General features: G+C 50.0%; 1 protein-coding gene across 3 annotated transcripts in view; it reads right to left on the reverse strand.

Moving 5' to 3' along the window:
- Window positions 1-24,972, reverse strand: part of Lmntd1 (lamin tail domain containing 1) — a 75,798-nt gene that overhangs the window by 23,378 nt on the left and 27,448 nt on the right. For all 3 annotated transcript variants that reach the window (XM_060384480.1, XM_060384478.1, XM_060384479.1), the window contains exons 2-5: window positions 12,277-12,401; window positions 8,791-9,026; window positions 6,038-6,236; window positions 1,271-1,457 (exon numbers count right to left, since the gene is read on the reverse strand). In XM_060384480.1, coding sequence (XP_060240463.1) covers window positions 1,271-1,457; window positions 6,038-6,236; window positions 8,791-9,026; window positions 12,277-12,401 — 747 coding nt within the window. The remainder of the gene's footprint in view (window positions 1-1,270; window positions 1,458-6,037; window positions 6,237-8,790; window positions 9,027-12,276; window positions 12,402-24,972) is intronic.

Genomic DNA, 24,972 nt, shown 5'->3' on the forward strand with positions numbered 1-24,972 from the left:
AGTGTTCCAGCTCAGTGTGTTCCCAGTTCCCAGTGTTCCAGCTCAGTGTGTTCCCAGCTCACAGTGTTCCAGCTCACAGTGTTCCAGCTCAGTGTTCCAGCTCAGTGTTCTCAGCTCACAGTGTTCCAGCTCAGTGTGTTCTCAGCTCACAGTGTTCCCAGCTCACAGTGTTCTCAGCTCACAGTGTTCCAGCTCACAGTGTTCCAGCTCAGTGTGTTCTCAGCTCACAGTGTTCCAGCTCACAGTGTTCCAGCTCAGTGTGTTCCCAGCTCACAGTGTTCCAGCTCACAGTGTTCCAGCTCACAGTGTTCCAGCTCAGTGTGTTCCAGCTCAGTGTGTTCCAGCTCCGTGTGTTCCAGCTCAGTGTGTTCCAGCTCACAGTGTTCTCAGCTCACAGTGTTCCAGCTCAGTGTGTTCCAGCTCACAGTGTTCTCAGCTCACAGTGTTCCAGCTCACAGTGTTCCAGCTCAGTGTGTTCCCAGCTCACAGTGTTCCAGCTCAGTGTGTTCCAGCTCACAGTGTTCCAGCTCAGTGTGTTCCCAGCTCACAGTGTTCCAGCTCAGTGTGTTCCAGCTCACAGTGTTCCAGCTCAGTGTTCCAGCTCAGTGTTCCAGCTCAGTGTGTTCTCAGCTCACAGTGTTCCAGCTCAGTGTGTTCCCAGCTCAGTGTGTTCCAGCTCAGTGTGTTCCAGCTCAGTGTTCCAGCTCAGTGTTCCAGCTCAGTGTTCCAGTTCAGTGTGTTCTCAGCTCCTGGTATTCTCAAGTCACCATATTTTCCCATGGTGTCCTCTGCTCATGGTGTTCAGCTCAAGGCAGTCCTGGCTTCCCGGTGTCCCCAGCTCCTGATATTCCTGGCTGACCGTCTTCCTGATGCTAACCTAACCTTAGTTGAGGGCATTCTCAGTTCACACAGCACCCCAAATGTGCTGCACCTCAGCTCATAGTGAGAACCTCATACTGTTCTCAGCTCCTGGTATTCCAGGACATTTCAAACTCATTGTGTCTTCAACACATGGCATTCCCTCCCGCTCAACAATTTCTCACTGACTTGTTTCCAGCTCACGCCTCCCAACTCCCTGAATTCTCAGCCTGTGTTGTTCCCTGGTCACCGTATCTTACCACAATACCCCCAACTCCTGGAATCCACACGCCGCTGTGTGCTCAGTGCCTGCTGTTTCTAGCTCACACCATTCCCGGCTTCTGTGTCCCCAGCTCGCAGCGTCCCCGGCTCCTGTCGCCATGGGACTGTGCTGGCTCCAGGCCACGCTTACCGTCACCATGCAGTTGGCCTGCATTACGATGTTGGGGAGGAATCGATACGCTGAGACCGCCTGTCCTTTCATGTTCTGCTGCAGGATGTGGTTGCCGATCTCCACTTCTTTGTCAGTGGAAGTGTTAACGAGCCTCACAAACAGGCCCTTGACGTTCACCTCAGCAATTTTAATGTCTCCAAGAAAACTGGAAATAACACACAAAGACACAGGAGGGCTGAATACAAACGTCTTCGGCACACAGTAAGAACTCAGCAGAATGGTGCCTGCCATAGTCCCAGCCCGCAAACCACAGAGGTGGAAGAATCACAAAGCCAAGGTCAGGCTAGTCTATGCAGCAAGCTCCAAGCCAGCTGAGGCTTGATAAGAGTACACACGTACATACATATTAAAGCCCGAATAATGGCTAAGCTACGCACTCTCTTAAGCAATAGTCTATATAGAACGTGCAGATTTGTTAACGATTCATTTTTATTTTATGGGTGCAGGTGTTTTGCCTGTATGGATGCCCGTGCACTGTATGCAGATAGTAGCCACAGAGGTCAGAGGAAGGCACTGGGTCACCTGGAACCAGAATCACAGGCCTGAGCTGCCGTGTAGGTGTGGGAAATTGAACACGGGACCTCTGAAAGGGCAACCAGTGCTCTGAAGCACACAGCCATCTCTCTGGCCCCCAGAACTTGGGTACTTTTGCAGCCTAAGAAGAATGGCTTGACCTATTGGTTCTGATCAGAGAAAATGTGACTAGAATTTTTTCTGTTTCCTACTCTCAACAGAAGCTGCTGTGACCTCACTCAGGAGGAAACCAAAGGGTTGGTGAGGTGGCACTTGCTGCTCGTGACCTCCAACACCTCACGGTCCAGGGGCTCTGGTGCCCTCTGCACGCCTCCACAGCCGCCACATGCAGCCTGTCCACAGTGTGTGCACAGACGCATGCAGACACCTAAACGTAAGTGCCTTAAAGTCCAGGGTCAGAAGCTAAACAGGCAGTGCTTTTCTGACCCTGAGGAGGAGCCGCCACAATGATGGCATTTTTTCTTGTGTCTGCCTTAAATTGAGAATGCAGCATGTTGCCAGGCCTACGCTGGTCATTCGCACATCTGAAATTTTCCGTGTCACTTGCTACATGCCTGAACGTCATGACGTCACTGTGGTGAGTTAGGACAGGGTCACTATCTCTTCACTGCTTACGGTAACCCACACTGCTTACGTATCAGGCACTTGGCAAAAACACAGTTGCACTGCTTTATCTATCCCCACAACTCCTTGTCTGTAATGCCAACATAAAAAATGTGTAGAAACTAAAAAATCATCTCCTTGTACACACACATGCGTGGCGTGCATGTGGGTGAGCTTGCACGTTCATACATGTGGTATGCATATGGAGGCCTGAGGTTCGTGCTGGCCGTCCTCTTGATCATGCTCTGCTGTCCTCCTCGAGGCAGGAGCTCTTGCTGAGCCCGCGGCGTGCCGTTCCAGCTAGGCTGGCTAGCCTTGCCTGCGGGTCCCAGCTTCACCGTCTGAGTGCTGAACGTGCAGATGAGCACTGTGCTACCCGAGACCCTCATGTGGCTTCAGACCCCACAGCAGCACCTCCCCACAAGCTCCCGGTGGCACCTGTGGGCCACCAACCAGCCGTGGACGGGATGGCATCCTGCCTAAACAGGCACGAGGGTCCTTCCCTCTTCACCTCATGCCCCCAGGACCCCGTTCTTCCGGCTTGCTCCACGTGAGACTGCGTGGCTTCTGTCCTTCCTCGGCTTGCATCTCCATGTAACACTCTCACGGCACCTCACTGGCTTCTCCAGTTTTGCCCCCATCAAGCTGCTCTTCATTTAGTATCTTCACACAGTTGTGATCCAACCCTGTCACACTCCTCCACTCTGAGGCCTCCTTCCGGAGAGGAAGCCGACTTCCCGGCCTGGTGAGCCCCGCTTAGCCTCCTGGTCTCCTAAACTGCCCTCCACACCTTCCACCGGGAAACTCATTAAGACAGCAATTGAATTTTTTTAGGTTTTATTTTTTAGGCTTGTTTATTTACTGTGTTTATGAGTGTATAGGGTTGCTTGTGTCAGCTGATATACACCACATGAATCCAGGAGCCCGTGAAGGCAGGAAGGAGGCGTCGGACCCTCTGGAACTGTTACAGGCAGTTGCAAGCCACAACGTGGTACCAGGAACCAAACAGAGGCCCCTTCCGAGCAGCCCCCTCTTTGCCCCCCTCTTTGCCCCTGGGCCGCCTCTCCAGCCCATTCTTATTTAAAACAACAAAACAAAACATATTTTTACTTTTCAGATTTCCTTTGTTTTCCCTTATTAATAGTTTCTCTATTTGACTTTTGCTTTTAAACAGATGAATAGGTTGGCCATTTCTTTGTAGCAGATATAATTCAAATATTTGTATTTGCTTTTTAAAACTCTTGCACGGTCAAGTGAAGTTTCATTATTATCCCAAAAAACACACATTTACCTAGAAGAAAACGCTGCTTGTGTCAGTCCTCTGTGGACTCAGAGCTTGCTCGGCTCACAGGTGAGCAAACCCCCAAGGCTAGAGGGAAAGATGCTTGACAGGATTGGCAGGGACTCATCACAGGCCTGCCTGTCCCCACCAGGAAGGATGAGATCCTCCTCTACCCTGGAGCACCACATGCTAACCCCGGAACACTGCATGCTAACCCCTGGAGCACCGCATGCTTAAACCCTCCATGAGTGGGGAATGTTTAGTTTAAATAAATAGAATAACACATTAGAGGACTGTGGCAAAATTTCAAGTGGTCTAATATATGTGTTGAAAGGATTTGAAGACCTAATGGTCATTTTTTTTTTTTTTTTAATTTAGGCTCAACAATAGTAAGTATAAAAAGATCTGAAGTTGCATCAAAGCACATCATACCTCACCGAACCTCACCAAAGTGGCGGCGGGGCTGGGAAGATGGCGCAGATGGTAAAGCAACTACTCCACAGGGTAGGGCCCTGAGCCCAACCCCAGAACCCACATAGAGAGCCAGGCAGCGGTGCACATTTGTAATCCCAGCGCTGGAGAGGCCAAGGTGGACAGAGCCTGGGACTCTCTGGCCCGCCCGCCCAGGCTTCATCACGGACGGCAGGACAAAGAGGCACCACCTGTGCTTTGCACTCACATGGAACTGCAAACAGCAGCAGATGCCCACGGCCCCAGGGGCTCTGACTCATGGTCTGAGGCACAGCCAGGACAGTGAGAGCACGCAGGTGCACACTGCATGCTGGGAGCCGTGCTCTAAGATTCTCCCACAGACTCCACATTCGCACATCTAAACCAGTTTGTCTTTGAAGCCCATCTACACAATGGCTCCTTCCCAGTGTCTTCCAGACCACCCCAGGTTGGAAGCGCTCTCTCAGGTCTGGGCATTCCACTTGTCTCTCAGACACAGCCTACAGGCCTTCCCCGACCTGAGCGTGCTCAGCAGTGATGCTGGCGGCAGCGCAGCTACGAAAGTGCTTAGCACGCACACGTGAAGACCCGAGTTGCTCCTGGAGCCTATGTGAAAAAGCCTGGGGTTGAGGCACGCACGTGGAATTCCACCAGTGGGGAGGTGGAGAGAGCCAGCCCTGCTCACTGACCAGCTCCCCAAGCTTCCTTGGAGCTCCAAGCCACTGAGAAATCCTGTCTTCAAAACCAACTTGGATGGCTCCCCTGAAATACCAAACCCTCCACACACACAGGTGAGAGGGTACCTAACACACACACACACACAAAGACACACAGATATATACACAGACACACTCAGATACACAGAGACACACACACACAGACACAGAAACACACACACAGACACACACAAAGACACACACAGAGATACAGAGATACACACAAAGACACACACACAGACTCACAGACACACAGAGATATACACAGACACACTCAGACACACACACACACACACACTCAGATACACAGAGACACACACACAGACATACACACAGACAAAGACACAGAGATATACACAGACACACTCAGATACACAGAGACACACACAGAGACACAGAGACACACACAGAGATACACACACAGACGCACTCAGACACACCGACACGCACAGAGTCGTATCTGGAAGCACGGAAAGGTCTCGTACCCCTTGCACTGTGTTACTGTAGATACTGAGCGACTCTGACGGTGTTTCGAGGGGGCAGAACAAACGCTTGGGTGTTCTCCATTAACCACTAAACGGCACACAGGGCCCGAGTGATTGGGAGCATGGCTAAGAAGAACTGCACACCCACCTCCTTACCTGCTCCCTTCAGCCTCGCACACCTGTCTGCCTGCCCTTGTGTCCTCTGAGCTCAGGCTGCTCACAGTGAGAGCTGGGGAAACAGACTGTGTGAGCTCTCCCCTTTAGTCCTAATGACAACTCTCTTCCTGAGCGATCCTGTCACAGAAAGTGATGGCCACAAACATAGATCATTGGGGAAAATTCATTTTGCTTTTGTCCTGTCTTTAACCCGGTGGCCTAAGAGAAGAAAGAGGTTAAATCCATCTGAATGGCTAGCTACTGAAAAGTGGCCCGTGTGTGAGTGGTTGTGCTGACAATCTGTGTGGACTGTGCTTCCTAATTTTCTCTAGCATCTTTGGAAAATTCACAACCCTTGTTTGGTGCCATTGCTTCTAACTGCTCAGAGCATGCATGGTTGTAGTTCAGGGAATTTCTCAAGGTTTTTTGTAATGGCGGTTCAGACCCATGCTGTCCTGATCTATGACCTCAACAGAAGATAAGTTTTCCAAGTGTGTACCTGGATGTGAACTGGCCGACCTCTTCCAGGATCACAGAAAGGTGTTTGTTCACATTGTCGGTCTGGGACGGACGCGGCGTGAGTGTCTTTGATTCTTGAAACAAAGAAAGGAAGTAATCCTCGCCATCTCCCAGAACAAATGTGTCGGAGTCGTAGTTCAGCTGGCACTGTTCCTTCATCGGAGGAGTGATGGCTACACCTTGTAAAGGAATGAGACAGTCAGGGGAGACAGACGTATGGACAGCTGTCACGGGACTCAAAGGCTATTCGCTCCACTCCTGTGTTCACAGAGCCATGCTTCCTGACAGGCTTTCCTGCCCCTGCCAAACTCAGTGGGAAGGCAAATGCTGGTGAGGGTCTCTAACAGCCTTGGGGGCACCATCCGTGTCACCCCCACTTCCTAGAGGTTACCAAGCTGTCTTAAAGGTTCAGGCGTAGCATGCGGCTCGGGTGGTCTGTACAGCTACCTCGGCTCTGGCATCCTCGGGGAATTCATATTCCTGGTTTGTTCCCTATCATGAGCACGATTGGGTGTGTAGCTGATTATTTCGCTATAGTAGAAACCATCAGCAGTTGTGAGAGAAACATTAAAGCTGTCAAATTTGGGCATTATATATGCAAATATACTATTATTATTTTAGTCAATGCTTGCTGCACTTCCCAAGTTAAAAATCCTGCCTTATGTAATATTACCTTCTGTAAGAGATAGTAAGAACGAGAGGAAATGAGGGGTGTGGTGTTTAGTTGGCACTGAGAAAATGACAGCTAGCGGTTATAGAATGAGGGTTTTTCCTCATGTGACCCTGGGCTAAGAATCAGCAGATCCTAAAAGCAACCCAGATTTACAGTCTGGTCTCTTTAACAAAACCAGAGAAAGGTGACTATATATATAGGATTAAGTCCTAGCTTTCTGCTATAGTGACAGCGTTGTGCCTGGGGCCTCAGGCACACTAAGAACACCTTGATGGCCAAGCCACATCAATAGCCCTGATGATTAAAGAGGTTCCTCCAAGGTGCCTGAGGAGATAGCTCAGCAGTTAGGAGCACTGTCTGTTTAGCATGGTGGCTCAGGACCATCTCTACTGGGACCTGATGCCCTCTCCTGGCATGTAGGTGCATATGCAGACAGAGCACTCATACAGAAAATGAATAAATTAACAAAAAGAGAGAGAGGTTCCTCCAAGGCTTTTCCTGAGAAGAAACATCCCTCGGAAAGAGTGCTTGTGCTCTCAAAGGAAAGGAGGCATTAACCAAGCTTGTTTTTAGTTCATGAGAATTGCAGAAGGGTGCCATTCGTCCCAGCGTGCAACAGGCCTGAATCTGCAGGACAATCTGTGGTAACACGGAAGAGCTGCACCCCAGTCTTCTCTTGCCACATAGGGTGAGGCCGCCATGCTTAGTTTCCCTGCATTATCAGGAGCTTCTAGTTTAACCAAACGCAGAGCAAACACAATGGCCTGTAGTACCAGGAGATGGGAAATCATTCCTTCTTAGACCTAAAGTTCGTGTTTGCATATGGAACACTGCATGTACTGGTCTTGACAAAGGCTGTTAAGAACTTAGCAAATATCTCTGGACAGTTCATCTGAGTCACACCCACAATGACACACACTGCAATGACCATGAGAGTCACACACAACTGCATGACTTCATATTGAAGCCTAGGAAAATGCCAGAAATCACAGAACACAGATGAGAACTAGCCAGGTTGTCAACCTCCGCAGGGTGGAAAGCGCTCGGGAGTCAGGGACACATAGGTCAAATGTAGATTGTTCTAGAACGAGCTAACAGGTAGGCTAAGGGCTGATGTGATTTCCCATGATCCTAACATGTTGGCTACGTGCTGGGTTCCCACATAACATCTCATGCCTAGTAGAGCCCTGGGAAGCTAGTGGTTTGCTCCTCGCTCTGCAGCTGTAGAACAGCAGAGCCAGGGCTGCTGAGTACCTTCCTTCCTCACTCTGTGGAGGGCAGGAAAGAGCTGCTTCTGAGCATGCTGGGACTGTCACTATTCACGGCAGGAGCATCATGAGGCTCAGCACCCTGTGACACCACTGTGTACCACCCGGTTTCTCCTCCTCCGAATTCAGCTTGATGCTCCCCTCTCGGCTAGTTCATCTCCTGTGCAGCTTCCTCCTCTGGCGTCTATTCTGTGTGTGAGCCTTGACCTGAAGGCACAGAGAAGATCCTGCTTCTCTTTGCATCAGTACTCCGCCCAGGGTCCTTCCTGCTCCACACTGGACACTCTCCAGCCATCACTGTAGCCTACACAAACAGTGAAGACACTGTTCAGTCCTCACGGCATCGGTCATCACAGAAATCCTTGCAACTATATACGCTGGCAATTTTAGTTCTCAATTCTAGAACATGCTAACAACGGCTCCATGAACACCATGCTGGCTCCCTGCATCTTAATCTTTCAAACAGCATCGTGTGTGTGTGTGTGTGGGGGCGTCCTAAGGAATTCACAGTGCAAGTTTCAGCTCTCTTGCAATTCTAGAACACGTTAATGGTGGACCCCAGGAGCCGTCACGGTAGCTGCAGAAATCCTCCACCTGCGTTTACGTGTGTGTTCCAGATTTGACACTTCCGATCTGGAGTCGTAGACGGCTGAGCACAGCCAGCCTACCCTGCGTGTGACAGACACCAAGGAACAAACATCACTGGGCCACATCCAACACCCCAGGGAAGGAAGTCAACAAAGGGCCCGCCGGGGCTCACGCTGCGGGAACGCCTCAGTGCTCGCTACGTACAAGGCTTTTCCAGGCTGAGGTCTTCCGGCGAGCAGCTCAGGAGGGTAGATTTAGAAATCGGTGGTCCTAAGGGTGACTCGGTGTGACTAGTGATATGGCAGGTGCTGACAGGCAGTTCTTGGGAAAGTGACCGTGACAATAGTGTCACCGAGCTGTCTGAATCCATTATCGTGGGGGTAAAATGGACTGAAGTTTGCTTCTTTTCTGAACTCAGAATCTCAGATTTCTCTTCTCTCCTGTGTGCAAAACAATAATGACCAATATGAGAACCAAGACATCTGAGGACAGGAGGCACAAGGTAGTTCTGAAAAGTGTGTTACACCTCTACCGGGGAACCCAGCACCCCCAAACTCCGCTTCCAACCATGCAAACAAACGTGTCAGCTTGTCTGATTGGGTATTTCATTTTTAACGGAAAAGATCAGCAGATTCTATTGCTGGTGGTTTTGAAAATTAAGAATCTACAATAATTGGTATAATGCCTGCAATCAGGGATTTCAGTATTTTTTCTTAGCTTTTTTTATTATTTTTCTATTTTTTGAGACAGGGTTTCTCTGTTTAAGCTTGGCTGTCCTGGACTCACTTTGTAGACCATGCTAGCTTTGAACTCACAGCCATTCCCCTGCCTCTGCCTCCCTGAGTGCTGGGATTACAGGTGTATGCCACCACACCCAGCCACTTCTTAGCTCACTAATACATTTCTTTTGCTCAAATCAGGACATGAATATTTCTCTTTCCATGAGTGAATGAAGGACATTCGTGCCTGTCCACTGATATGGCCTCTTCCTTGAATTCCTGTAGCTGCTAAACCAACTTTCCAATACTGACAAGATTATTGGGATAATAATTGATTTCTAATAATACTTCCATTGCTTTCTCATGGAGACCAGAAAAGAGGGAAGAATGATAATTTTCAAGTCCCACTGTAAGAAGTGACTTTTTTTTTTTTTTGGAAGATGTTTTTAAAGCATCCATTAAACCTCAAACAAATCTGAATGAGGTCCCTAAACTTGTTCACAAGCTGGTGTTCTCATGATTGACCTCAGAACAACGCACACTGCCCAAATTAACCTGGAGGCGCCTCCTGCCCAGGAGGCAGCTCTCCTCCTGGAATGCTGGGAATCGCGGTTCTCATGGGAGACTGTGCTGTAGGTCTGTCCGTATTTGATCCACACAGCACGTGGCTAGAGGCCATCCCGGCTGGGACATCCCGGGGAACGGTCCTAACCGAAGCCCGTCTCCTGGCTGGCATTTAATATTTAATAGAGCTTGCTTTAAATTTGAACCAAAATGGTGGAGTTGGCTTTCCTGGCAAATTTCAGGATTAACAAAGATTTATGATAGACTCCACATCAACACCCTTCCAGTGGTCTCAGAGAAACTGCTGTGTGTGTGATGATTAAATTGGAACAAAATCGGATGGGTCCAAATCCCTTAATTGCTCTATAAATCCGGACTTATGGCCTGTTCAGCCGTCTCCACGCCACAGCCATGTGTCAAGAGGATTTACTGAGACTCAGGAAATGACTTCTTTGCTTCCCAGCTTCCTTCCCTCTTGGTCCATTTTTCTGAGCACTTACATCATGCCTAATCTTGGGTGTAACAAGATTGGTGTGAGAGAGGCATAGGAGGAGGCACACCTCTGCATGTGTGTACTGGAGTTTCCAGAGGTGGCCAGGTGAAGGGTGATGGAGTCACAATCAGGGAACTGGGGAGAGGTGGGGAAACTTGGGAAGGCGGGCCCCCCTGGAGGAAGCGGGTCATGACGTCAGGGCTTGGGTTTGTGTCTCCTTCTAGCCTCCTTCCAGCTCCGCTCGGCTTCCACAGCCCCATTCTTCGTCCACGCTGTTTCAGCCCCGCCACGGCTGACACCTCCGAGGCTGTGAGCTGAACTGCAGGGCTCATCCTCCAGCGCGGCTCTGCAGGATCTGTCGCGATGGCGGCGGCACGCTTTCTGAGGCTGTTAGAGAGATCCGGGTGGGTTTCTCTGCTGTGGTTTCTATGGGAACCAGGGCCTGACTCCCTGCTCTGGCACTCCTGCCCGGGAAGCCTGCAGAGCTCGCAGCCAGCAGCAGGTGTCGCTAAGTGCACCCCTCAGAAAGCGCAACCCACATGGTAACGTGCAGACATGGCCTTGCCCTTCAGATTTGCTCGGTGCTCAGCGAGCCTGAGCGGCCAGCGAGGGCGCTGAGAGCACTCACACCCCTCTGCGGGAGGATTCTCCGGCGGCAGGGGCGCACTGTCTGAGTGTGTCCAGGCAGAGACAGGGTCCCACGCGGGGGGGGGGGGGGGACGGACTTCTCCCTCCTGCATCTGGATTTCATTGGCACTGGCTCCGTCTTCTCAGCACGCTCATTTTGTAAGCTCTCGAAAATGTTTCCTTCAGGAAAACAATACCCCTTCCAAACACATCTACGTCCAGCGTAAAGGTTCCCAACAAGCCCACACTTAGCTGGAGCAGAGGGACTTGGCCCAGGGACACAAGGAGTCTTCCTCTCGTTGTTAAAAGGAGTCTCATGGTCGCACACCCATCGTGGGAGGAGACTGAGGATTCCAGGACTTGACCCTCACGGTGCAGCCGGCCGTATGCGCCCTAGGCTCACCTACCATGGACTCTTGGAAGATGTCGTCTCCCCTGCTCCTCGTGTTCTCCCATCTCTGTGTTAGCAGATGCTAACTCAGGAGTAACCAGGAGCTCAGGCCACGGTCGGGGTGACTGCGGCAATGCTGCTTTGGAGACATTGACAGTTACACTTCCAACCTCTAAGGGCCTTAAACAACAGCCTGGAGCCCAGCAGGGAACACAGGGCTAATCCAGAGTAGCAAAGGGAGCTGAAGGTGTTTGTTACAGACCAGAGAAGATCAACTCCAGGGCTGGAGTTGACCGACCGGCTGGCAGCTGTGCTGCAGCAGTGAAATTTTACATGCCGTCCTCAGTGACTTTTCCTTGACTGAGTGCTGGTAACGGTTTAACGTTCGCCACACATTTGCTGCTGTTGTCCATCGTGGCATAGCTTTTATTTTCTGAGACGCTCACCCTGCAGCCCCCAGGTGCCCGTCCTCAGCCTTCAGTGTGCTGGCAACCTCCAGCTGACACACCTGCTTCAGTGTTCAAGCTCACCGCCTTGGCCCTTTAACCGTGATCTGTGAAATCCCACCCAGGTTTTATGGAAGAGTTCTGTCTAGGGGGATTTTTATATTGCTCAGGGACTGGGGCCTTATAAAACAGAGGTTGGGAGAATAGTTAATGCTTGTGATTCATTACACTCAGGAAACTCACTGAATTTGTGGCCCTAATGGCTTCCTTAATTGTCTTTATTTTGCTTCTTATTGGAGAGAGAGGTGAAGTGTCCCTCCATGATTCAGGCCCTGGGCATTGAGCTCAAGCCATGGGCGTGGCCAGGGATGGTCTCTCCCCAGCCCTGCCTCCTCACCCCCCCATTTCCATCACTCACTGAAAGCCAGACCCCATTCGGGTCTCTCTTACTTCTGTTCTTTCTGCATGTTATTGTCTTGCTTATTAATGTCGGTGTCGCTGATGTCCTCCATGTCGCCAGCTGGAGACTCCGACCCCTCCTTCATCTCGGCCGCCGTGGAAGTCTGTTCCCTTTCCTAGGTGAACAGATCATGGTGTCAGGCAGTGAGTACAGGGTCAAGGGAGAGGCCCTTTTTAAAGTGACCTTCCCTGCTAATCCAACTGTCCTCAGCTTAGCAAATGTAGTGGTTTCTTTGCTGCGCTGGTACTGGAAAGAATTCTCATGAGACATATAAGTGTCCACGTAGCCAGCACTTACTAAGAATCTGAGACAAACCACAGACAGGCCACAGAGAGCAGCCCTACCCCTGGAACCAGCCTTTAGGACAACTTCAAGTCTGGCCACTGCTGCCTCTTAGAAAACAGGTAATGCCTCATCTCCATGGTGACCAAGCTCCTGGCTCTGAACTGTGACTGCCACTGTCACTCCTGTGCCGGAGTTTGTGGATAGAAGGAGAACCACATCTCCGTCCAGATGCTGACATGGTGGATTTCTGAGGTCTAAGGTCAGGGTGTAAATGTTGCAGAGAATGTGGCAACTCAGAGTTTTAAAACTCCCATCTCTTCTTTCCCCTCCTCCTGACAAAGAGTTTGACTACACAGACTATCTGGGACAGGAATAAAACACATAATTTTAAGACACACAGTGGTCTCTCTGGGTATAACCGCTGCCAGGTAACAACTGAACTCCTCCAGCCACACCAGATCAGAGTTAGAAAAACCTCATCTAATTTAGTTCTTCTTTGGTAGGAGTCCATACAGACGTCGGGGGCAGGAGAATATGGTGGCCAGATATGAAGCTACAGGTTTCTACACATTAAGAAGATATATTATGGACAAGGGTGAGGGGAAAGTGCGTTCATTCCGAAATAATTGCTGAGTGTCTACTCTGTACCCGGCTGTGGCTCGGTGCTACAGATTAGTGATTCTTAGTCCCATGCATGACACACCTTCCGATGATAATCGTAAATAAGTTGGAAAAGGACAAGAAGCCCGAGACAGCAAACATTTGGTCACATTTTCTCTGTCGTGAAGGTGAAGCCTGTGCCCTGTAAACGCCATGGGTGTGTTGTGTTTTGTCTCTTTGGGAGATGTGTGGGAGGAACTAAGAGTGGTCCCCCTACCTCCTCCAGTCCACGTGGTTTCTCAGCCTCCTGTTCTCATGAAGTCATTAAGCCCTCATTGCCTTATCAGCGACTCTGTTCCTGTTTTCATAGTTCTGAGGAAGTTGTTATCAACTGAGAAAAGCTCTGAAAGCTTTAAATGTGTAAGCGATTCCGCATTCACTCCTGCGGGACTTTCCTTATTCCCTTGCCTAAGTTTCTGCACATTTGCAACAAAACCAGTTTCCCCTTTGCTGCTGCGGAGGCAACCCCAGTGGTTTGAAGCCAGGACAAAGTGAGCCACAGAGAGCATTTTGTGTGAGAGGACAGGCTAAGGTGTGGGTGTGCGGAGGGGTAGCTCTTCCTGGATAGGAACCAGAAACTAGCCTCACTACAACCTGACATCATCTTCCTTAGCAAAAATGTTTCCCACACACCACCTGTCATTCCAGATAGTCGTAGTTATGGAAAGGAAATGATTATCACTTGAGTCTGGAATCTAGCTCCACATTAAGTTCCAAACCAGTTTTACATACATTTAGTGCACAGCAAAATCCCACCGGAAATAACCGCTGGCTACTGACAGGGGCTGCGTAGGCCCAGCTCAGAGCTGTCGCTCATCGTCAGAAAAGAGAGGGCCCACCCGTCCGGCTGTAGACACCCCCAGCACCAAGAGCCTCACCGTTGCCACCGTTGTGAGTTCAGAAGGGACGTGGCTGAGCACGAGCCTTGCAGCTTATCCAGGCCTGCGTCCCAGCACCGTGACTGCCAGACGGGCGCTTCCCTTCTCCCAGCGCTAGCCCAGCAGGCGGCCGTAGGGAAGCTGGTCTGGAGACTTTGCACCAGGAATGACTAGGAGCCATTCTCATCCGCGTGCTGAGGGCCTCAGCCGTGCGCTCATGCCCAGTTTGACTCCTGTGTGGTGTATTCCTGGATCCTTTGGTGGCGGTGGGCAAAAGGCCTCTCTATTCCTGCCTGATCTACCCTGCTTTTCTTCTCTGCTCTAAAAACCGTTTTGTTTTTTTTTTTTTTTTCCTCCTGGCTTTCCGTTATCTTCGGGCTTAGCTCCTATAGGGAAAAGTTCCTCAACTCTGTATGGGAAGTTAACCCCTGGAAGAGCAGATCTGGAATAAAATGCATTAAACCTGAGTTTCACTTGTAATACTAAAGTTTGGGAACAGAGGCAGAAGGATCACCCAGGAATCAAGGTCAGTTTGGTCTATATGGAGAGCAGTAGACCAGCTCTCCATAAAATGACCCTGATTTGAAAACAAAAGAAAATGTTTCTTTTTTTTAAAATGTGCTTTTTATCCTAATGAAGTAAAAATTAAATGTGGCAAAATTCCATTTCTACTATTTAAACTATTAGGCAAATATTTACATATGCACAATTTTGAAAGCATTGAAGAGAAGGAAGATCTGGTTTCATATGTTAAAGCCCTTAGATGCCACCTGTGGAGAGGGCTTGCCCAGCAGGGGCTTCAGCAAACTGCCCCACCTTCTTTTCTTTTGAGACAGGGTTTCTCCGTGTAGCCCTGGCTGTCCCGGAACTCACTCTGTAGACCAGGCTGGCCTTGAACTCACAGAGATCCGCCTGCCTCAGGCTCCCTTGCGCACAGTGAAGGTGTGAGCCACCACACAGCCGGACTGCAGCACACTGAGAAGCCGCGTGTGGAGGAGGGCTGTGGACGGACCTTCCTCCCACTGCAGTGGTGGGTGAGCATCGGGACAACACGAAGCTGAGGACTGTGGTAGAAAGCGTTATGACATGTCCTGTTTGCTCAGACTCGGGTTTGGTATGTTCATGCAGACAGCATGAACTCCCACTGGAGTATATATCTGTATATACAGTATGAACTGTATATACAGTATATGTGTCTGTATAGACAGTATGAGCTCCCATTGGACAGTGTTATACAGTATGAACTCCCACTGGACAGCACCTTATATCTGTATATACAGCATGAACTCCCATTGGACAGTGTATATACAGCATGAACTCCCACTGGACAGCACCTTATATCTGTATATACAGCATGAACTCCCATTGGACAGTGTATATACAGCATGAACTCCCACTGGACAGCACCTTATATCTATATATACAGCATGAACTCCCATTGGACAGCACCTTATATCTGTATACACAGCATGAGCTCCCATTGGACAGTGTATAGACAGTATGAACTCCCACTGGACAGCACCTTATATCTATATATACAGCATGAACTCCCATTGGACAGTGTATATACAGCATGAACTCCCACTGGACAGTGTATATACAGCATGAACTCCCACTGGACAGCACCTTATATCTGTATATACAGCATGAACTCCCACTGGACAGCACCTTATATCTGTATATACAGCATGAGCTCCCATTGGACAGTGTATAGACAGTATGAACTCCCACTGGACAGCACCTTATATTGAAAGGGTTAGGCTAACTTTGTAATCTATATATCTTCTAAAGCCTATAGTTTTGAGTTTTAGGTCCAGGTTAAGCTAAAGCCTCTTAGTGCCTTTCCAAAGAATGGAGAAATGTGACCCTATCTGTGAGGAGAGATAGAAAAAAAAGGCAAGCAAGCAATGACCTTCACTCAGCAAAAAGAACGACCAGACAGACCCTTGCCTTCAAGATAGTGTTTCTTAGCAACGAACCCAGATGGCCTCAATCCTTCTTCTGAGTAGCTCCTGACCTCCAGCCAAATCTTCAAGGATGAGCTAACCACCCCACCTTCAATTGCAGCTGCATCCACACTTGGCAGGACTGGCCAAGCTTGAGCACCTAAGACTAACCAATTATCTTACTTTATAGCTTCCTCATCCAATCCTGAATTGCCAAAACTGAAACTTTAAATTTCCCGCAATTTTTCTTTTAAAAACCTAAAGCCTTTGTCTCCTGGGGCCACTCTTTACTGACCGGCAGGAGTGGCCCCATCGTGCAATGGTTAATAAACCTCTTACTTTTGCAATGAGTTGCGTGGTCTGTGAGAGTTTCTGGGAAGGGCGCGATCTTGAACTCCTGAGCTGTGAGACCCCAGGTCTTACAATATCTGTATATACAGCATGAACTCCCATTGGACAGTGTATATACAGCATGAACTCCCACTGGACAGCACCTTATATCTGTATATACAGCATGAACTCCCATTGGACAGCATCTTACCAGTCTCAGAACAGGGTCCCTTTAGTCCTTCACTGTCCACATGGAACTAACTTAACCTCAAATGCAGATGCTATTTCACCTTAGTCGGCATCAAATGAGGGGCTGCCCGAGATTGTAAAAAGAGCCCATGTAGCCATTTGTTGGGAGAGCAAAGTTTCAGGTAGTTTGTGCAAACCTTTTTTATAGACCCTGGACTAGAGGAGTAAAGGGAGTTTTTAGGCACTGGTGCTCGCGGTCCAGGCATAGATACAGGGTGGATGGACCCAAGGAAGCTCCAGTGGAACAGGGGCAGGTAGCAAGCGGCCACAACCCTGTCTGCTTCCCGCACAGGTAACTAGGCCCTGGTCGCCAATTGTTCATTATTGATTACAGCTCCAGGTGGCTGTGATGGCTGCAGTCCCCAGAGTCACGCCCACCCAGGAGACCCATCGCACTGATAAATAAGCCCGCTCCAGTGTCAGATAAATGATAAACAGATTCCAGCTGGTGAATAGCTCATCCCGTGTGGAATTGAGAGAATGGAATAAATGACGACACTGAGGAGCCTCACCCCTCATAGGAACCAAACCCTGCTAACCTTCACTGTCACCGGGAAGAGAGCAGGGCTCGGGTGGCTTGCGGTGCATGCACAAGGGCCTGAGTTTGGAGCCCCAGACCTGCAGAACCCCCAGCTTCTTGCTTGGTTGCTCGCGAGGAGGAGGAAACAGGCCTGATTTAGTCTCCTTCTCCTGTGCCCACCACAGCCTGCACTTGCTTCTCTTCTGTAGCTGCCTTTGACCCTTCCAGTGCTCCAACCAAACCGTCTCCCATGGCGTCAGCAGAGGCCGCTGGCTTCCCGTCACCCACATCTTGCTACTGCTGATTTGCACCGATAAATAACACCTTTCTACATGCTCATTCCTAACCCCAAACCAAAACCAACTCGTCATGATCTTCAAGCCCTCACATCACAGAGCGGATGCCTACTTTTTAGAGGACTGAATAACATGGGCAGTACACGAAAAGGGTGGTTCTTGTTTGGTTATTCATACTGAAACCATTATCACTTGCCCTTTCCAGACATCATCTCTGATTCTCCTAAAAGAAGAAAGTCCTCTCTCTGGAGTGTTGATGGGGTGCACTTGCTTGACCACCGTGGGGCAGCGCCTCAGCCCGTGGTGGAGCACAGCCTTCATGAATCCACCTCCTCATGGCAGACCTAAGCTCCCTGAGTCACGGAGCACCTTGGGACCCGTTCCTTCCCGGGGTATATACAATGAAAGGGTTTGCTGAAGGAAGAACCACTGTCTCCACAGTGGTAATTATAGCTTTATCACAAGCTCACTCACAAATTACATCTTGGTATAATTACAAATTAACAAATCCTATTATACCTGGAAATGACACAGTGAGCCACCAGCACTTCTCAGGAGGGGCTGGCGGGCTGCGAAGGATGGGCAGAGCACAGAGGAGGCAACGTAGTGGCTCAGAAGTAAGGCAGAGAGACCTGCCCCCAGGGACAGCTTCCGTTCTAATAGAGAATCTCTTGCATTCCTAAGGCAATATGCTGTGTGTGCTGTGCGTGTGTGGCACCCTCATACAACTGGACGAGCACATGCTTGGTTTCCTGTGGGGAGGCCAGGGTCAGCCTCAGGGTCGGCCTCAGGGTCACTGCTCAGGGGTCACCCACTTTTTTTTTTGAGAACCCAGCAGTCCCCACGGATCAGTGTTCCTCTATCTCAGTGCTGGGATTGTAGGTGCGCGTCAACTCTCCCAGCTTTTCACCGTGCTCTGGGGGTCAGACTCAGGTCTCCTGCTTGTGCAGCAAGTACTTTGTTGCCTGAGCCATGCCGCAGCTCTATATGATGCTCCACTGCGCATCCGTGTAAGGCATCTACTCAAAACAAAGGCCTGGAGCGGGGAGTTAGCCAAGGACTTTGAGCCTCCTCCAGAGACACTGCATTTCTCAGCAATAGCTCTAGGAGAGAGAAAAGAACCCTACCCTGCCCCCCAGGCTCCTGCTCAAACAGGCCTAGAGTCCAGCCATCCAGTTAGGACGAGGATGGACCCTCGAGGGACCGCCTTGCTTTGCGGTCAGTGGCCTTACAGAGCTCTTAGGACAGAATGCTTTCCCGAGGCACTCAGCTCAGGCTGGCAGTGACGTCACGATAAGGCCTAAACTACACAGTGCAGACCACACCTGAGACGGCGTGAACGAAGCCTCCAGGCCTCCGGGCAGCGCAGTGAAGAAGACGGGAGACAAAATAAGCTTCTCTGTGCCTCACAGGCCACGCCCCTGCCATGAAAGCACAGCTACCAAAGTCCGGCCTGGTGCCACTGTTCTGCCCCACCCCTTCATGGCAGGGACACCTGAGGAGTAAGATGGCGGATGTGGTGACAGGAGAAACAACCTCTCTCCAACCCCTGGGGACCCAATGTTTTATCTGCTGATGCCAAGGCCTCTTGCCTTGTCTGTTCACATGTTTAACTGTCCTTCTGTGCCCATCTCACGAAGGACAGCAAAAGCGGTTCACTCATAACAACACACATTTTACACTAGGGACAAATAAGTGCCCACAGCCACGTACACACACACACACACACACACACACACACACACACCATGGGATGACTGAGCAAGGGGGTTGACATGAACAAACCTAAATGTGGTATTACCCTAAACGGCAGAGTACCAGAGCCAGGGACAGGATGATACGGGTGTGTGGAGGGCAGAGGTGAGTGACTGCTGCCGTGGCATCCACTGGGCAGAGACCCCAGGAGGTCAGAGTATGTCCAGGTTGGTGATGTGGCTGTCCTCTCCGGTCTCCAGGAATCCTGACAGGACCAGGCAACCAAGTGAGAACAGAAGGTGTGATCATAAGACTTCAAATGCGGGTGCTAATGCCAGGCCGAGCAAGTGAGGGAGCCGGATGCCAAACTACTAACTACAGTACATTCTGTGTGCACGTGGCCATGTAAGCGCGTAGTTGTGTCACGGGGTCCACACCACAGGCTGAGACCTGCACTACTTCAGGCTCTGACAACTGCCTCTCGTTGCCAGAGTGACAAACTGTGCCTGTTACGTAACTGTCACACGGCCGGACCCCATAACTGCAAACTAACTCTCCTGAGGCATGTCAGGCCCACGTGCATCTTACTGCTGCATGGCCCAGGTTATCTGCATCCGTACAGGACGGTCTCATCACTGGATACACCTCAGCACTCATAAAATGTGTGCTCTATAGATTCAGCAGACACTGACACTTTAATTCCACTGCTACAATGTGGGAAGGTTGCCTTGGCATCCTCGTTCTGTTCTTTGGGCAAATAAGAAGCTGATGAGAGAACCTCAAGCCCAGAGAAACCCCCCTGGGCTGTGGATTTCCTGTCAAGTGTACATACACATACACACACACACACACACGCACGCACGCACGCACGCACGCACAAACATGCACACACGATATCCAGTGATCTAACTACCCAGGCCAGGCTCTCTTAGTCATCTTAAAGCTCCATTTGCCTGTCTGACTCCTCCACCTGGGTGTTCTACATGACGCGATGTGCCTGAAATCACGCTCATTATCTCACTTTCCAAACATCCTGAGGATGCTATCTCCACCTGCTCGCTCTCAGGCCAAGAGCTGTGGGCTCTGTTTGGATTCCTTCCTCTCCTCCTTGATGATTTCAGCCAGCTATGTGTGTAGTCCAAACCGTCCTTCGTTTTCTCTTTAAGATAATAGCCTTGCAGGCACCTAGCACTTCTCTCCTGACCCCATAAAAAGCCTCAGAGGTTTTTCCTCCCCAGGGCAAGTCCCACAGAGCAGCCAGCAAAAGGATCTCTGCCGCCCAGAGACTGGCGCGTGTCCCATGCTTTCTGAGCTGGCTGCAGGGGCTTCATCGACATGCCAAGCTGCTACTCTGCAGCTCTAACCACACAGTTGTGCTGGACAGTTTTATGTCAACCTGCCCCAAGCCACAGCCATCTCAGAGAAGGGAACTTCCACTGGGGCAAGAGCTCCACAGGGTGAGCAAGCCTGGAGAATGAAGCCGGCCATAGCTTGGTGAGTAGACCGGCCAAGAGAAGGGGACTGAGTCATATGAGGACTTTTCTTTGTTGAAAATAGATGGAGGATTCTATACTTGGGTATCAGACAATCTGTCAGTAAACTGACAGCCCTCAGATGTGTGCCTCCAAGAAGCTCCTTAACCTGTTTTGGGGTTCTATTGCTGTGAGGAGCCGCCATGACCATGGAAAACATTTGACTGGGGCTTACAGTTCAGACGTTTACTCCACTATCCTCGTGGCGGGAAAGGCAGTGATGTGCAGGCAGACATGGTGCTGGAGAAGAAGCTGAGAGTTCTACACCTGGGCAGGCAGGCTGGCTTGAGCTTTGGAAACCTTAAAGCCCACCCCCACAGAGACACACTTCCTCCAGCAAGGCCACGCCCACTTCAACAAGGCCACACTCCCTATTGGGCCTATGGGGCCATTTTTTGTCAAAGCAGCACATGCCACCCCCTGGCCTCCACGGGCCTGTAGCGATGACATAATGGAAAACTGCATTCAGTTCAACTGCAAAAGTCCCCATGGTCGATATAACAATCTCAAACTTGTTTAAAAGTCCAAAGTTCAAAGTCTCTTCTGAGACACATGCGGTCTCTTAACCGTAATTCCCTGTAAAATCAAAATGAAAAGGCAGAGCACATACTTCCAGCATATAATGGCACAGGGTATACTTTACAATTCCAGAACAGAGCACAGTGAGGAAATTCTGGACCAGGCAAGAGTAAAAACCAGCTGGGCAAACTCCAGACTCCGCATCTCCATGTCTGATGTCAAAGAGCTCTTCAGATCTCCAGCTCCTTCCAGCTTTGTTGACCGCAGCACACCGCTCTCTCTTGGGCTGTTTCCATACCTGGTCTATAGCTCTCCTTGGCAGAAATACCACAGCTCATCCAACTTCAATATCTTGGGGTCTCCAAGGCCATCCAGGCTTCACCTTCACAGCTTCACACAATGGCCTCTCTGGGCCTCCATGCAGGGACACCCCCGAAACATGCTTGATCTCAGAGGCTTTTCTTAGTTGTAGAGGGAGACTCCATAACCCCTTTCTTTTGTTCTTGACTCTAAAGCCAGAACCGCATGGCTGAAACTGCCAAGTTTTGCTGCTTGCTGGGGCTGAAACACGATTCAAATACATCTTCACCAGCTTTCTGTTTTCCATGCTTTCCTTTACTGCCTAAGCCTGGCTGTCTGGGAACTCACAACCTCAATAAGATCTTTGTTACTCTCCCGAAAGGGGGAAGTGGAGCTCTCATTTTCAGGGTTGATGCGATCATATGTTCATGATTTGTGGTGTAAGCTTCTGTCTCCCTTAAACACCAGCTGTTGCCTGCTGGGAGCCAGTTTAAGGTAGCGGCCTTTCCTGTGATGGAGCATTGTGGGGAAGTGGAGAGGAATGCATGCCCTGCCAGCTCCTGGACAGGCCATCAGGAGGTCACTGCAGAGGACTGGAGGCCTGCTGGGCTCTGCTGGCCTGAGCTGCAGAGACCCCTGTGCCCAGCCTCTGTCTCAGCAGAGCCTCACTTATGACACAGACATCCCGTGGGCTTGTCTCTCCATCGCATTTTAAAACACTCGATCCTCCTTTCAACTGAGGCATCACTCACTGCTGGATTATAGAAATAAAAAAAAAATAAATGCTGGAGGTCGGATGTCGAGGTGGGCAATGGCGTCACAGCTCTTTCTCTGACTTTATGAGCTGACTAGAGCTAGCTAAGCAGATTCCAGGACACACAAGCCCCCCTAACTATAAAAATTACTAAGAGAGAAAAAATGTTCTAAGTTATGACTATATCATTCTCATGTATAAAAATGTAGCAGGGAGTTTAGCTTCTTAATTTTTAGATCTGTGTGTGTGTGTGTGTGTGTGTGCGCTCAAGTGTGGGTGCACACCGAGTGCATGTTCCTGAGGAGTCCAGAGGCATCAATCCTTGGAGCTGGAGTTACAGTTTGTGAACCTCCTGAGGTGGATCCTGGGAATTGAACTTGAGACCTCTTCAAGAGCAGCACTCGCCCTTAGCAGCTAAGCAACCTCTCCAGCCCAGAAACGGTAACTTTAAATGCACACTGATATAAAATAATTCTGTCACGTAATAAACTAATTAAAAGGTAAAGGTAGGTACATTTTGTTTTGTTTGAGACAGGGTTTCTCTGTGTAGCCCTGGCTGTCCTGGAACTTGATCTGTAGACCAGGCTGGCCTTGAACTCACAGAGATGCACCTGCCTCTGCCTCCCAAGTGCAGGGATTAAAGGTGTGCACCACCACTACCCGGCTCAAAACAATACTTTTTAGAATCTTTGTTTCTCATAAGGATACAGATTTTGTTTCTTCCATCTTTCCTCTCCCTCGCTCCATCACTAAGTCCTGTCTCGTTGGTGAATATACTACGGGTGCATCATCTTTTTCATTCCCATTGGTTCCACCGCAGCTTTGTGTTCTCACTAAACCACACCCGAGTTGGCACTTGTCTGTGCTGCAGAGAGAGCAGCACACTGAGCCCTGAGGTGGGTCTGGTGCAGAGGCCAGCATTGCTGGGCATGGGGGATGATGGGAAGGATGCTGGCTGCTGATGGGTGACAAGTGGGAGGGGACTAAGAGGAACATTCAGGCCTTATCCATCCTCGGGGCCCAGCTGTCCCTCCCAGTGAGGACGGAGGTTATAGGGGGTGTCTGGGGCACGGCAGGCTCTGTCTCCTGTTCAGTAGCTTTATGCTGGAAGTAGTCAGAGAGAGTGCGAAGCAGGGGGACCAGAGCGGAGAAGACCTGCTGGCAGCAAAGAGGTGACGAGAGGTGTCCGGCGCTGGGTACAGGCCAAAAGGAAGGCTGCGGAATTTGTTGTAGATCAAAGTGAAGTGGGAGATGAAGAGACAGCAAGAGGAATCCAGGGACTGACTTCTGAACAACAGAGGGAAAAGAACTATAACTTACACACACACATAGACACACACGTGCCCACACATATTTACTCATGCACATACATGCAGAAAGGTGCTAACACACAGGCACAAGTGTGTACATACAGACACAACATGCAACCTGTTTACAATTTTCCTCAGTCTATAAATAAAGCAATCCCCAAGCATTTGTGTGAGAGGGTAATTGTTCACCCGTTGCCTTGCTGGAAAGGGCCAGCCTTAGGCAAATAGCTCAGCGAGAGCAGCCGAACTGTTCTCGGAACAATAGCACACTCACCCACGCACCAATCGTGGGTTTTTCATAAGCCAGAGTATGTTATTTTGACTTCTGAGAAGTCACTTCTAATTCCTAGACTCCACGGACTTGGGAGTGTTTTGCAAACTGAGTCTGGTGTTCTCCAGTTGATAGCAGCTGTAGTTGCAAGGCCCCGGTCCCCACCCTGCCCATGCAATGCTCTGGCGAGGAGTGCAGACGCTTGCGCTGTGAAATGTGGTGTGTCACCTGCCAGGACTGCGGCATTTAACAACACACCCAGCAGAGCCGGAGCTCACCAAGGGGTTTGAGGAACACATACCTCAGCGTTAGCCTCACATCGCTATTTCTGTTTCCGTTTGGACGCCTGGAAAATGTGTGTTTTTATCAGAGCCTGGGTCTAATACTTATTCTACAAGTATTTCCTTTGGCTGAAAAACAAAAATTTTGTGCTAGCTATCGACTCTAAAATATTACGCCCATATCAGATTCCTAAACTTTTTCTTTAAAAAAACAAAAAAATACGGGCCAGGATACTTTCCAAGGGAAATGGATGGTGCCTGCCGGAGGCACTGCAGAGTCTGAGCGTCTAATCTTGATGAGCACTGCTAGCTGGCGGAGCCCACAGAAGAGAAAGATGACTTAACCCAAGAGACACACTCGCCCTAGCATGCTCATGTCCCTGGACTCTTATGTCTGTGTAAGGCGTTCTGGACCCTGGAGTCAAACAGCTTTTCCAAAATCCTGGCCCTCAGCAGGCTGCCTGCTATCCTAGACCCCTTGGCGGTTTCTAAAACTTGGCAGCACCTTTGGGTCCTGCCTGCTCTGACTTGCGAGCCCTGCAGCCTCCGTCTGTGACCTCCGGCTGCATTCGGACGAAGGAAGCCAGCCATTCCTTCCTCCCACCAAATGAAACCTTTTAACATAAATTTGAAATGCAATTGGCAGAGCTCATTCCACTGAAATAAAGTACTTTGTTAATTCGCCAAAGCATAATACCACCAGACCACACTAAATTAAGTTTCATCGGTGCTCGAGGGCTCGTGAGGCTGTCAGAGCGACCGTAGTTACTTGAACTTGGAGCCCTCAGTTATGTTTCCTCCACTGGCAAGGCGTGCTAGCCTGGCAGGCACAGGGCGGTCGCTTTGTGCTGTTGATGGGT

This window comes from Meriones unguiculatus, chromosome 5, assembly GCF_030254825.1.
Source record: "Meriones unguiculatus strain TT.TT164.6M chromosome 5, Bangor_MerUng_6.1, whole genome shotgun sequence".
Taxonomy (NCBI): Eukaryota; Metazoa; Chordata; class Mammalia; order Rodentia; family Muridae; genus Meriones; species Meriones unguiculatus.